Here is a 12,862-nt window from a genome sequence, read left to right as displayed (position 1 = left end):
ATTATAGATAAGAAGATGGAAATCAGGCGTAGGTGTCGTGACAGATTAAAAGATAGGTTGGGACAGACAGACAGACAGCCTGAATGAATTTATAAGCTCTGTGAAACCCTCTAGAAATAGTAATGTTGCCAGTGAACTCATTATGTATCATTTCCTCCTGAATACTTAACAGTTGAGGTTTTCAATGAAAATAGCATCATCTCATACTTAGTATACATCATCCTTGCTTTGCCTTGCTTCACCAATATGATTGTTGAAACAGTATATGTTCCATATACATGTATGCTCAGCACAACTCTTTATTCTCCTGTTTGCAGTATGTTGTATCAGTTTACATTTATTGGACATACTGTTAGTGTTACCCGTATGGATTGCCCATAAGTGAAATTAATTCATTGAACTGCAGAGAAAGGCTGGATTTTTTATGCTTTATAGGGATTTATTTGTTGAAATATCCGTCCTGTGTGGGATGAGACAATGTAGGGTATATATCAAAATCAATAAGTGAGATGACCATATCGCTTTAATGTAGAGGAGATTAAAGACTAAAATGTTTACTCAGAGTGCAACTGAAGGTAAAAGTCTGGTTAGAAAGTTACGAATTTAGACTAAGAGATATGGAATAATGTGTACGGAACGGTTGCCTGCTCGTACAGACGGAACGATTCAACAAAGACGTTTATAAAGGCGCAGAAAATTCTTACAAATAATTCTATTGAGAGAAAATACCATTTTTTATCATTCCTTAGAGGGAAATATAGCATTATGTACGTGTGTGGTGAAAGAGTCGCAGTTGTAGATATGTATACATACGGGAGAGTCGTAGATGGATGTACGTCTGTGTGACTGGGTTTACGTTCCTCCTCCGAGAAACTATTGTTAACACTAGAACAGAGGGACGGGGAGGGACCCGCACACCAGCTGTCAGTGTCAGACCCTCCCTCGGCTCGCACCCTGGGGGATTTACTGGCGACATGTGAGGTTCGACTGAACCTTCATAACCCTAAAGCTATGAAGGTGACCGTTTGGTAACGTTCTTACCTGAGCCTCGCGACTGACGCGACATCGGTACGTAGCTTGTCGTCGTCGGTCGTATCAAGGGACGAGGCCACGTCGCTCGTTACTTCATCCAAGAAACGCGAACGTCAGACACCAACACTACCGCTTCAGATAATATAGTACATAAGAGAGTAAGCGATGGAAGTCATTCGTGTTGGCTGCAGGATAACGTACACGATACAAAGAAAGTCTTATAAAAGCCAGGTTCGTTTCTCGAATCGTTTGCGAATACGTCATGTTTTAGGAAGGCAGCCAACACTGCCCGAGCCACGGTTTGGAGGGGGCGCCAGTCGTCCGTGGGCCAAGACGGGGCTGTAGGTTGGGTAAGAAGGCTCTCCTGCATCATGAAGGGAATAGGGGTAGGGCTGTGAGAGGATGGGGGAGGCGATGCGTGACCTCGCTAGTCAGGGATACTGCGGAAGAGGAAGGCTTGGGAAGGGACAAGAGACTGGCTCAATCAGGGAAGCAGCCTTTGGTTCTTCACCAGCACGAGGTCATATTAGAGCTTCCCTTTATTAATCTCGTCTTATTGAGCGGGACCTATCCCCGGCCACTGTCTCTCCTGGGGAGAGAACCTTACATAAGAGGCTTGGCGCAAGTAACTTCCTCATGTCTTACCTCCGTTATGTTCCTCACTGGTACGTAGGTCGAGGGGTTTGGCTGTTGATTTTTCCTTGTGTTGCAACGATTACGATTTGGCCTGAAGTGACCGATAACATCAGCACTTTAATGCGTGTGGTTGAGAGAGAGAGAGAGAGAGAGAGAGAGAGAGACAGAGAGAGAGAGACAGAGAGAGAGAGAGACAGAGAGAGAGAGACTCATGTCAGGAGAGGCTACCTCCCCTTAGGCCGTAGTTGAACATACCATGTACCTCCCCAACACAGATGCTTCGCTCGACTGACCACCAGAGACTTCACCCCCACCAACCATGGCCAGCAACCAGGGAGTTGACCTGGTACTTTGCAACCATCCCTGACCTGTGACACGTGATGCCAATGTTACTGACCTCCACTAGTAAGCAGTTAAGACAACGGTCAACACCTCCCTTGAGCACGACGGTACGACTGCCTCTTGTAACCCCTCTAACCACCAGGTAACTAACCTTTGACCCTCTGTGCCGGCAGAAAAACACTGGTCAGAATGGTGGGAAGCCACGCCTGGACCTCAACGTGGAGGCTGCCTGGGCCCAGGGCTACACCGGCCGGAATGTCACGACAGCCATTATGGACGATGGTACAGTACCTGCCTACCCTTGATGCCTCTCTTACTGTGTGTGTTGGGTACCTGTACTGCCTGGTTTACTGTGTGTTGGGTACCTGTACTGCCAGTGGTTTACTGTGTGTTGGGTACCTGTACTGCCTGGTTTACTGTGTGTTGGGTACCTGTACTACCTGGTTTACTGTGTGTTGGGTACCTGTACTGCCTGGTTTACTGTGTGTTGGGTACCTGTACTGCCTGGTTTACTGTGTGTTGGGTACCTGTACTGCCTGGTTTACTGTGTGTTGGGTACCTGTACTGCCTGGTTTACTGTGTGTTGAGTACCTGTACTACCTGGTTTACTGTGTGTTGGGTACCTGTTCTGCCTGGTTTACTGTGTGTTGGGTACCTGTACTACCTGGTTTACTGTGTGTTGGGTACCTGTACTACCTGGTTTACTGTGTGTTGGGTACCTTTACTACCTGGTTTACTGGGTGTTGGGTACTTGTACTACCTGGTTTACTGTGTGTTGGGTACCTTTACTACCTGGTTTACTGTGTGTTGGCTCACTTAGTGTTTGTGTGTCTGTGTGATGATTATAATGCTTTACTTAATGTGTGTTGATGTACATATTGCCTCTCTTCCTGTGTGCTAAAGCATTTACTACCTCCCACTATGTGCTGCTAATATATATATATATATATATATATATATATATATATATATATATATATATATATATATAATTTCATTACTGCTTATAATATTGCGTGTTGATTATGTGCATACTGCCTTTCTAAATACTTGTTTCTGATGTGTACACTGTCTATCACAGCTTTCTTGATAATGTATACACTGCCTCTCTTATTTTGTTCTGCTGATGTATATCGTGCCTTCTTTACTTAGTCATGCTGACGTACATCCTTCCAGGTTGTATTACGATGATGATATGCGCGCGCGCGCTCGTGTGTGTGTGTGTGTGTGTGTGTGTGTGTGTGTGTGTGTGTAATCGGACACCACCTGTATGTGTCGGCGAAGCTGTATCAACGTCATTGGACGTAAGGGAAGGAGTACAGTTTCGTCGAATAACTTCTAATTATAAAGGAGTCCTTCGTTCCCCTGCTCCTCATTGGAGCGAAGCCTTAAAACTGCAGGAGCCCCTTTAAAAAGGAATCCTGACTGTATATCACATACACATACATACACACACACACACACACACACACACACACACACACACACACACACACACACACACAAACACACACACACACACACACACACAATGATATATATATATATATATATATATATATATATATATATATATATATATATTATCCCTGGGGATAGGGGAGAAAGAATACTTCCCACGTATTCCCTGCGTGTCGTAGAAGGCGACTAAAAGGGGAGGGAGCGGGGGGCTGGAAATCCTCCCCTCTCACTTTTTTTTTTAATTTTCCAAAAGAGGGAACAGAGAAGGGGCCCAGGTGAGGATATTCCCTCAAGGGCCCAGTCCTCTGTTCTCAACGCTACCTCGCTAATGCGGGAAATGGCGAATAGTATGAAAAAAAGAAATATATATATATATATATATATATATATATATATATATATATATATATATATATATATATATATATATATATATTGAAGAATCTGCTTACCACTCTTCATAGTCGCTGATATTCACACTCTGTCAAGACCCTAGCAACGTATTAAACCTCTCTTGGTTCCACAACAAAATCCCAAGCATCTGAAACCTGCCAACACACTACCCATCCTGAAATCCTCCAAACCATCCAGCGCTTCTTCCTCCTGCCTCCTCATATCACTGCTATCTTCAGTATCCAGATATTTCTTTTAAAAAACGCTCCATAACAAAGCCAATCAATGTATCACACTCACTCACATAGCTCGCATTCAGGCCCTGGTACTTTACTGTCACTCTGCAGACGACCCTCGCACAATACAATCTGCTTTTTCCCCCCCCTCAAAACCGACTCTCTGCATGCCCCCATTCCTCCGTAAACCCATAGTCACCCCATTAACTACTAAATAGACATGAAAGGAACCTGCACCCTCCCATAACACGTAATGATCAGCCAGTTCCACACTGTAAAGCGCCAACTACGTTATTCATCACATACGACGCACACATACCACTTACTCCCCACATCATCACAACCGTCCACACAAAGTCAGTATATAAATCAAATGCCCACAGAACATTCACCGGCACCGCATTCAGACACCAGGAAGAATCCCTCATTATACTCTATAAACAATTCATCCGCTTCATCTTGAAATACTCCTCTCCTGTCCGGCCAGCCACCCTTACAAAACTACACAAGGAAACTTCCAACTACACAAAAACAGAACATTCAGACCATCCCATGTTGGCTTAGCAGCAGCCAGTACTCATCACCTACACAAGGAAACAAAGATGCTCCCAAGGTATTCCCACCTTACTATGATCGGCACCCACCTCTATGCACCAGCTCTGTAACTCTCCCACACAGACCACTACATAAGCAATCACCATCACCCATGCTGGGACAGAAAGCCAAAATGCTTACACCTGCTTCACATTTCAGGTCGACAAAACATACTGACACTGCAATGACCCAACAAATATTAGACAAGTGCTCTTCCACAACCTCTAATCTTAATCTCCATTCCACCGGATAGACACCCATCTCATCCTACATTCCCTAGACACGTCCGGGTTACACTGTCTCGTCTGCATCTTGGACATCACTTGTCTCGGCTGCGCTACAAACGTTGAGTCAACCCAGTATGCAGCGTCCACACTGACGACATTGTACCGGTCCTGTGGACCACTCACCCCCACAAACACAGACAAACAATATCAGTACACTTCTCGGTGCCTGTGTGATAATGATTTGTGTTACAGGGAAAGAGTTTAACACGTGTTGCCCCGAGTATATATATATATATATATATATATATATATATATATATATATATATATATATATATATATATATATGTGTGTGTGTGTGTGTGTGTGTGTGTGTGTGTGTGTGTAGTCAGCTTGATGATGGTAACTGATACGGTGATTCTCATATACCTTGTGGCAGTACATAGACTGGCCTTGTTAGTCCACTAATGGTTGTGGACCTTCTGTCAGCCTCACCCCTGCTCTCTATTTCCAGGCATCGACTACATGCACCCAGACCTGCGTCACAACTATGTAAGTACCCAGTGTGTGTATCACACAGAAATTAACACACCATAGTCTGTATACAGACACACAGCACACCACAGCCTTTACACAGACATACGGCACACCGCAGCCTGTATAAAGGCATACAGCACACCACAAGCTATATACAAACATACAGCACACCAGAACCTGTATACAGATTTACAGCACTGGAAAGCTTGCACACAGACATACAGCACACAGCAGACCATGCAGAGATATACAGCTTGTATGTAGACACACAGTATACCACATCCTGTAGACAGACATACAGAACAGACAAGCACAGAGCAAACCATAAACTGTATACAGATTTAAATCACACGGAAACGTGTGTTAGAATATAATTCACCGTACCTTGCATACACTGAAACCCACCCACCTTCTATTCACTGTCACACAACATAGTATACATAATGATATAATGATGATGACCCGGTAATGACAGCCGTAATATTTGATTCATTGACGGAGCAAAATAATGATGACAATTACGTATTGTTCTGTTGATGTACAATAATTTTCTCTTCGTTATTTTGCTTCAGAACGCCCAAGCCAGCTGGGACTTCAGTAGCAACGACCCCTTCCCCTTCCCTCGCTACACTGACGACTGGTTCAACAGGTCGGTCTCTCTGTCCTGCCAAGGCATCTAGTGATCCATTAAACAACGTTTTCAAATCCATTAATTTCATTGTCATTATTTGTATTCTTTGGTTATCATTTTGACAGCTAAGGTAAGGGAAAAGATATCGCTCTCACTTCCCTCTGTGGAGGCCCTCATGCAGCGCCCTCGAACACGCTCACTTGAGTCGACGAAGTAGAGTTCGAGTGTTCCACTGCCGCCGCGCGACTGTAGGCTGGAACGAAGACGGATGATGACAGGCAGACATGTGTAGGGAAGGATAGGGCTGGAGATAATATGGAAAGATGGTATGAATGGGGAGAGAGATTGGGACGACGGTATGAATGGGGAGATTGATAGAGATGATATTAACGGGGAGATAGAGGGACAACGTTATTGATTGGAGAGATAGAGAGAAGAGGATATAGCTGGGAGACGGAGGAGTATAAACACGAAAATTGGAGGGAAAAGCTGTTTGGAGAAATAGGGTGGGGAGACGGTATGAATGAAGGAGATTGGTTAGGAAAGAATGTATTTGTGAGGGAGAAAGAGAGGGAAGGCGAGATAAGAGAGCAGTGAATGAGTGGACGAGGCAGGAGTATTGGAGGCTGCATACTGCTCGGGAACCTCCAGCCGGAGTGATAAATGCTGCCTTCCCTCACTCTCCCTCCCTGTACATTCCTGCACACTCCCTCCCTGTACTCCTCCTCCTTCGAGAAACCCTGTTCTCTTCCTCTTCCCCTCCTTCACATTCCCTTTGATACTCAATCACTCATGTCTGCCCCCTATTTTCTTATACTCCCTGACACGTTTTGTACGCTCTGCCCAAATAGGCTTTCTGCTTCGCCCATGCTCCCTACCTGTTCACGCACTCTGGCCCATCTACCCTCCCACGCTTCCTGACCCATCTACCCTCCCACACACCCTAACCCATCTACCCTCCCATGCACCCTGAACAATCTGCCTTCGTTCGCTCCTCTGCTTATCTCCCCTTGCCCTTCCCTGTCCTTGCCTTGCTCAACCCTTCCTCCCTAACCATCCACCCCCTGTATCATAATTCCTCCCTCCTCCCCTCCCACCCAGTGCCAGATTAGGCAATTAGCATAAGTAGCAAATGCTACGGGTCCTGCGTGTATTGTACCCCACACGCCCACTCGTAAAAGGAAAAAAAGAAATACACGTATTTCATTACGAATGTTAAAGCATAAAAGTATTTGGTATGGATTTACATAAAAGCTGGTTTGTAATATATGCCGTGTGTTCATCAGTTTGTTCAGTCGAGAAAGATTAATTTCTAATGCATATTTCGTAGGTTATTAATGAATATGATAAGTATTTTCATAATAATTGTTTCTCTTTTACTACAAAAATCCGAGAAAGATGAATAAGACTGTCAGTCTTAATAAAGTTTTGAATATTAGAATAAGGCTAAAGTATTTTCTGGCAGAAGGGGATCCAGTCTCCTATATAAAACTGCTGCGGATTCCCACAGATTCTTAATTTGGCCCCAACCCCTTCCACCATGAGATCCCGTGCCCCATCACCACCCCCTGCACCCTCTTTCATACCTTCTTTTTGTTAACAGTTTAGAGTCGAGTCTTTTCTGGTAACAATATCCAGGTACTAAAGCACCAACATTCGTCCATTCACGGGCTCGTGGCTGGATGTAAGAGGAAATTAGTTTTTTATTTGGCTGCGTTTATTTTTTCTAAAGCTTTGTTTTTTTCTGGCAGACTAAGCAAGATTTTTTCTTTTTCTCGTGATCTGTTTTCATAAGGAATATATTTAGGAAAAACAGTTTTCACGGAGTATTATGAGCCGGTCTCCACAGTTGCTGCTGCTGCCGCAGGTCCAGTGTTATTGTCCGTTACCATTGCTCAGCTGTTTGCCGCTGACGTCATCCTTCACGAACGGCTTACTTATCCGGAATAAATCTGATCTGAATATATGATCAAAAGTTGATTATGTTTAAGGAACATAGGAGGAGACGCCTACTAGTTGTGAGCATCATTTGAGTTGATGCAGATGGTCACTGGTTGTGACCATCAGTTGAGGAGCTACAGGAGATGATCCTTGGTTGTGACCGTCCTTTGAGGAGCTGCAGGAGATGGTCACTGGTTATGATCGTATGTTGAGGAGCTGCTAGAGATGGTCGCTGGTTGTGACCGTCTGTTGTGGAGCTGCAGGAGATTATCATTGGTTGTGATCGTCATTTCAGGAATATCAGCGAGAACACCTACCCTCTGTATCGGTCGGTGTAAGTGTTACCACTGCCTTGTGTGTGTGTGTGTATGTGTGTGTGTGTGTGTGTCTGTGTCTGTGTGCAACAGCCAGGGCCCCATGTTGACTGCAGGCTTCATCCTGAAGGGTTGTTGTTCCTCTCTATGTTGTGGCAGTAGCATCTTACCCCTCCGTCTTCAGCCTCCTTCAGCGACGACCTGAAGGTATGATAGCCTGGCCTTTGAAGCCGTCATACCCAAAGACCGTACAGCCGTACTCTAGAGTTTATTGCTGACTACCATGTGAGCTGGGTCCTGGACGGGGTAACGTGAGAGGGAACTAGCAACTACATTTCAAAATTTTCCAGTGAATAAAACAATTTGATAACCCAATGCTTCCACCCCCCTTCCTTCGCCAAAAAAGTAGAAAAAAGAAAGAAAAAGGAAACCATTAGTTATATGTCCGCTTTTGGCACGCTGAAATCACGACAGAAAACATATACCTTCGTTCCAATAACTGTTGGCTATACCTCGAGGACACCACCGCCTGATACCTCTTCATCAGTTCAAAGAAAATGGCGTCCCAACAATTTCTTGCTTTGGCTAAGGTCAGGGAAGTCTGGCGTCTGAGCCCGTCTTAACTACAGTGCTGAGATTTTAGGCAAAGATTCAAATTTCTTCTTTTTTTTTTTTTTGTCTATATTCCGGACGTGAGGAGTGTGCGTTTGCCTGGATCCTCCCCTATTGACACGACCGGCAAACCCACCCCTACTCCTCGCTCTTCCCCCACCAACTCAGTGACCAAACACACGTGAGCGACACCTGAGCCATCAATCCCGCTCGCCAGGCCAAAAGGAGCCAACTACGTTTAGAAAAGTCCCGTGTGTGGCAGGAAGTTGTGAGCGAGACAACTGAACGCTAGGGTCGGTGCAGCAACAACTTGCCACAGGCAACTTGTCACTAAATGAGTTAACAGTACCTCATTTTACTCACTTCTAGTTCTTGCTGATGATTCTCTGGGTTTCGTCTAATTTTCTACGTATATACCTGATATGCACTTACTGCCGGTGACTGTGACTGCGGGCTCTCAGAAAAACGTTGAAGACTTGTAGTAACAGTCTGTGCGTCCAGCCGAGTTATAACTGACTGGCCGCCACTGCAGGATATTTTTAGAAGTTCATGTCTTGGGCCTACCGGGAGAACCTAAATAGCCATGTATATACAATATTTGTACATCAAGCTTCATTGGGGTGCATGTAAGTGCAGTTTCAGGCTATTACCTTCATTCAATAAGTAAACTGAGATCTAATATTCACTTATATTCGCTACTCTAAGATAACCTTACTTAAGTTGTCCTTGAATTTTTCGGTGTGGCACACTGACGATGCCAATACCGACCGAACCAATGAGAAATTAAGAATCAGATGTCGTAAATAAACATATATATATATATATATATATATATATATATATATATATATATATATATATATATATATATATATATAGCAGTCCACGGGGAAAATGAAACAAGTTCTCAAGTGCACTTTCGTGTAATAATCACATCATCAGGGGAGACACAAGAAATATGACAGTTGATGTACAACGAAGAGACGTACCTGGGACGCCCATTTAGTAAACATGCGATTGTCCAAGACAGACAATCTTGGACAATCGCATGTTTATCAAATGGGGTCCTAGCTTCGTCTCTTCCATGTATATCAACTGACTGTTATATTTCTCTCTTGTGTCTCCCCTGATGATGTGATTACTACACGAAAGTGCACTTGGGAACTTATCGTGTTTCATTTTCCCCATGAACTCATAGGAATATCTTGATCACGCGCAGATATGTGATCCTTTCCTATATACACACACACACACACACACACACACACACACATATATATATATATATATATATATATATATATATATATATATATATATATATATATATATATATATATATATATTAGGCGCTTTAAGGAGGAGGAATCATTGCCTGGTTAAAGGTATATTAGTCCCGACAGCGTTGTATAGATGCGAGTCTTAGGCCATAGATAAGGTAAAGAGTACAGACGGAGGTGGATGTATTGGAAAAAAAATATGGTTGAAGGTCATATGTGATTTCAGAAGGGTTGACCCAGCACGAAATGAAAAGGTAAGAGAGAGGTGTAGTAATAAGGGGAAAACACAGCTTTGTTGAAGCTCCAAATGAGGGCGACAAAGATTGTCCGAGATGTACAGAAAGTAAGCCACAGGGATAGGCCATGGAATTATCCGCATTGAAAACAAAAAGAGGGAGACATGAAAACAACATGCAGGTTTCTGCAGAGATTTGTTGAAGCAAACACCGGAAGTCTCAAAACTAAATGTGATCAACAAGAGGACATAACGGGACAGTACTACCAAAGTTATAAAAGATGCGAAGAGGTACTTTTGTAGTAACAAGATGAAGCTGAGAAAGAAAGGAAATTCAGGCACAATTGATTAAGTTTAAACGATTTTATACTACAGAAAGTTGAAGAGATGCGAACACGAGCGCCGTACTACAAAAGTTGAATGCAAGTACCCTTTCATATACCTGCACGCAAGCCCTACATCATAGGTAATTGACTGACTTTGTAAGTTCTGTCGAATAAGGAAATGGAAAATATTCTAAGTTTTTCGAAAAAATAATACCCAGAAAAATCATACAACAATATTATTGTGGAGGATGTGGCATCCGACCAGCTGACCCGTCTGCCGCCCTCAAACACAACAACAAAGGATCGCGCGGGAAGAATCGTCTCGTAAGCTGCTGAGACCACGAGTTAACACGTTATTTTTCTCGGGTAATCTGCTTACAAGACCTCTGAGTCGGCAATACTGTCATGGCAGAGACGTGCGTGCCGCAATAGTTAGATTTCCGGGGAGAAGTTTGAGCTAGGTGTTGTGTCAAGTGTGTGGCTGCGAGAGACTGCTTGGAGGGTTTCCTGAGCTTCCGAGAAGAGTAGTTCCGGTGAACATTTGGTAAATGTTTGCTCTCTAACTTAGGAAACTTCTTATGAAGGAAAAAGTTTTAGATAGTTCTTACATTGAAAGAAATTTACCGATAGAAGGTTTGATATGAATTCTTTTTGTTGTCTCGTGGTGGACAGAGTTTTGTACACTAAAAAGGAAAAAACGAAACTAGGATTTCATGATATATTAAGCAGCTGTCGTAGATATTAGTTTATGGGTTTCACTAATGAAGTTTTAATAGACAGTAAAAAGACCTGAAAATTTCTAAGCTTTCACTTTTTAGACCCAGTTGTGTGGCTCAGCTAGCTCCCTATAGACATAGTTGTGTGATTGCCCTTAGGTATGATGACCTGACCATTGACCTTTCAGTGAAGGGACATGGTTGTGCTTTAATCTCAGATTGAATGACAGAAAAGGTAGGTTACTAACCATTATCTTCAAACTTCCTTATATATATAGTAAGCCATCGTACACCTACGCACACCATGGCCAACCTATAGCAGCTTCAGTGTGTGGAGGCCATTAACATTTAAGGGCAACCCATTATTATCTTGATGCAATCATGGCGACCATCACGCCACGAAACAGCTTATAACTACTTCATGTAGTCCACCAGGCCCGTAATTTACCATAGATTAAGCTGGGTTAATGTTGGAGGGACGATTTATTGACATTCCCTCCGGCCGGCAATAGTCTTACATCGGCCAGCTACACACACACTGACCTTGAGTAACTCTGGCCGGCACGGGGTCGGATTAGAATGGGTTCGAATCCTAGACATGGCAGTCGGCCTACACCCAGCCAAAGTGTTAATCCTCCTTTCGGGGCTGGTCGATATATGGGTACTTGGCTTCGGCTACGGTGTATATGTGCATACACAGAACTAAAGAAATGAAATTATTCTTATAAACAAGGTTAAAGGGGAGCGGGGGGTGGGGGGCAACACGAGTGTAAAACTTTCGCATGTAACAGAAATAGTAATAGTAATCACACACACACACACACACACACACACACACACACACACACACACACACACACACACAAACAAACAAGCAAATCTATTTTTTTTAAATCTTTTAATCGAGAACTTAAGAACATGATGAATAATCTACGTCTGACTTGGCTATCACATTTGAGTAACGACGGTACAACTCATATATGATAATCTGGAGGTACGATAACCTGAAGAACGTACCTATGTGTCATCTCGTCGTGCTAGAGCGTCATACTGCAATCCTTTAAAGACTTTACTGTCGTGCTCTGGGTCTTAGAGTTACCACAGTTTGTGAAACATTGCTGAAAAATGTTTTTTCATATATTTCTCTGCACTTGACAATTGCCGACTTATCCGTCATGTTTCATGATAAGCTGTGCGTACCCGTGGGGGGGTCGAAAGCCAGTACGGACCCCGAGGCAAACAGCTTCGAACTCCCCGTGATATAAAGGGGTTAGGGGCTTTCTCTTTCACTTTGCACTTTTTTCAGAATGTAAAATAAAAAACTGATATCCTAACTTTGGACAGAAACG

The 12,862-nt window shown here is 43.5% G+C and overlaps 1 protein-coding gene across 1 annotated transcript in view; it reads left to right on the top strand.

Annotated features, from left to right (window-relative positions):
* Positions 1–12,862, top strand: part of amon (prohormone processing protease amontillado) — a 351,024-nt gene that overhangs the window by 282,008 nt on the left and 56,154 nt on the right. Inside the window, exons 4-6 of the mRNA XM_071683796.1 lie at positions 2,184–2,292; positions 5,436–5,473; positions 6,031–6,107. Of these exons, the coding sequence (XP_071539897.1) occupies positions 2,184–2,292; positions 5,436–5,473; positions 6,031–6,107 (224 nt within the window). The remainder of the gene's footprint in view (positions 1–2,183; positions 2,293–5,435; positions 5,474–6,030; positions 6,108–12,862) is intronic.

Source organism: Panulirus ornatus, chromosome 37, assembly GCF_036320965.1.
Source record: "Panulirus ornatus isolate Po-2019 chromosome 37, ASM3632096v1, whole genome shotgun sequence".
NCBI classification, from domain to species: Eukaryota; Metazoa; Arthropoda; class Malacostraca; order Decapoda; family Palinuridae; genus Panulirus; species Panulirus ornatus.
The sequence above is the reverse complement of the archived record's forward strand: the minus strand, read 5'-3'. Positions and strand labels throughout refer to the sequence as shown.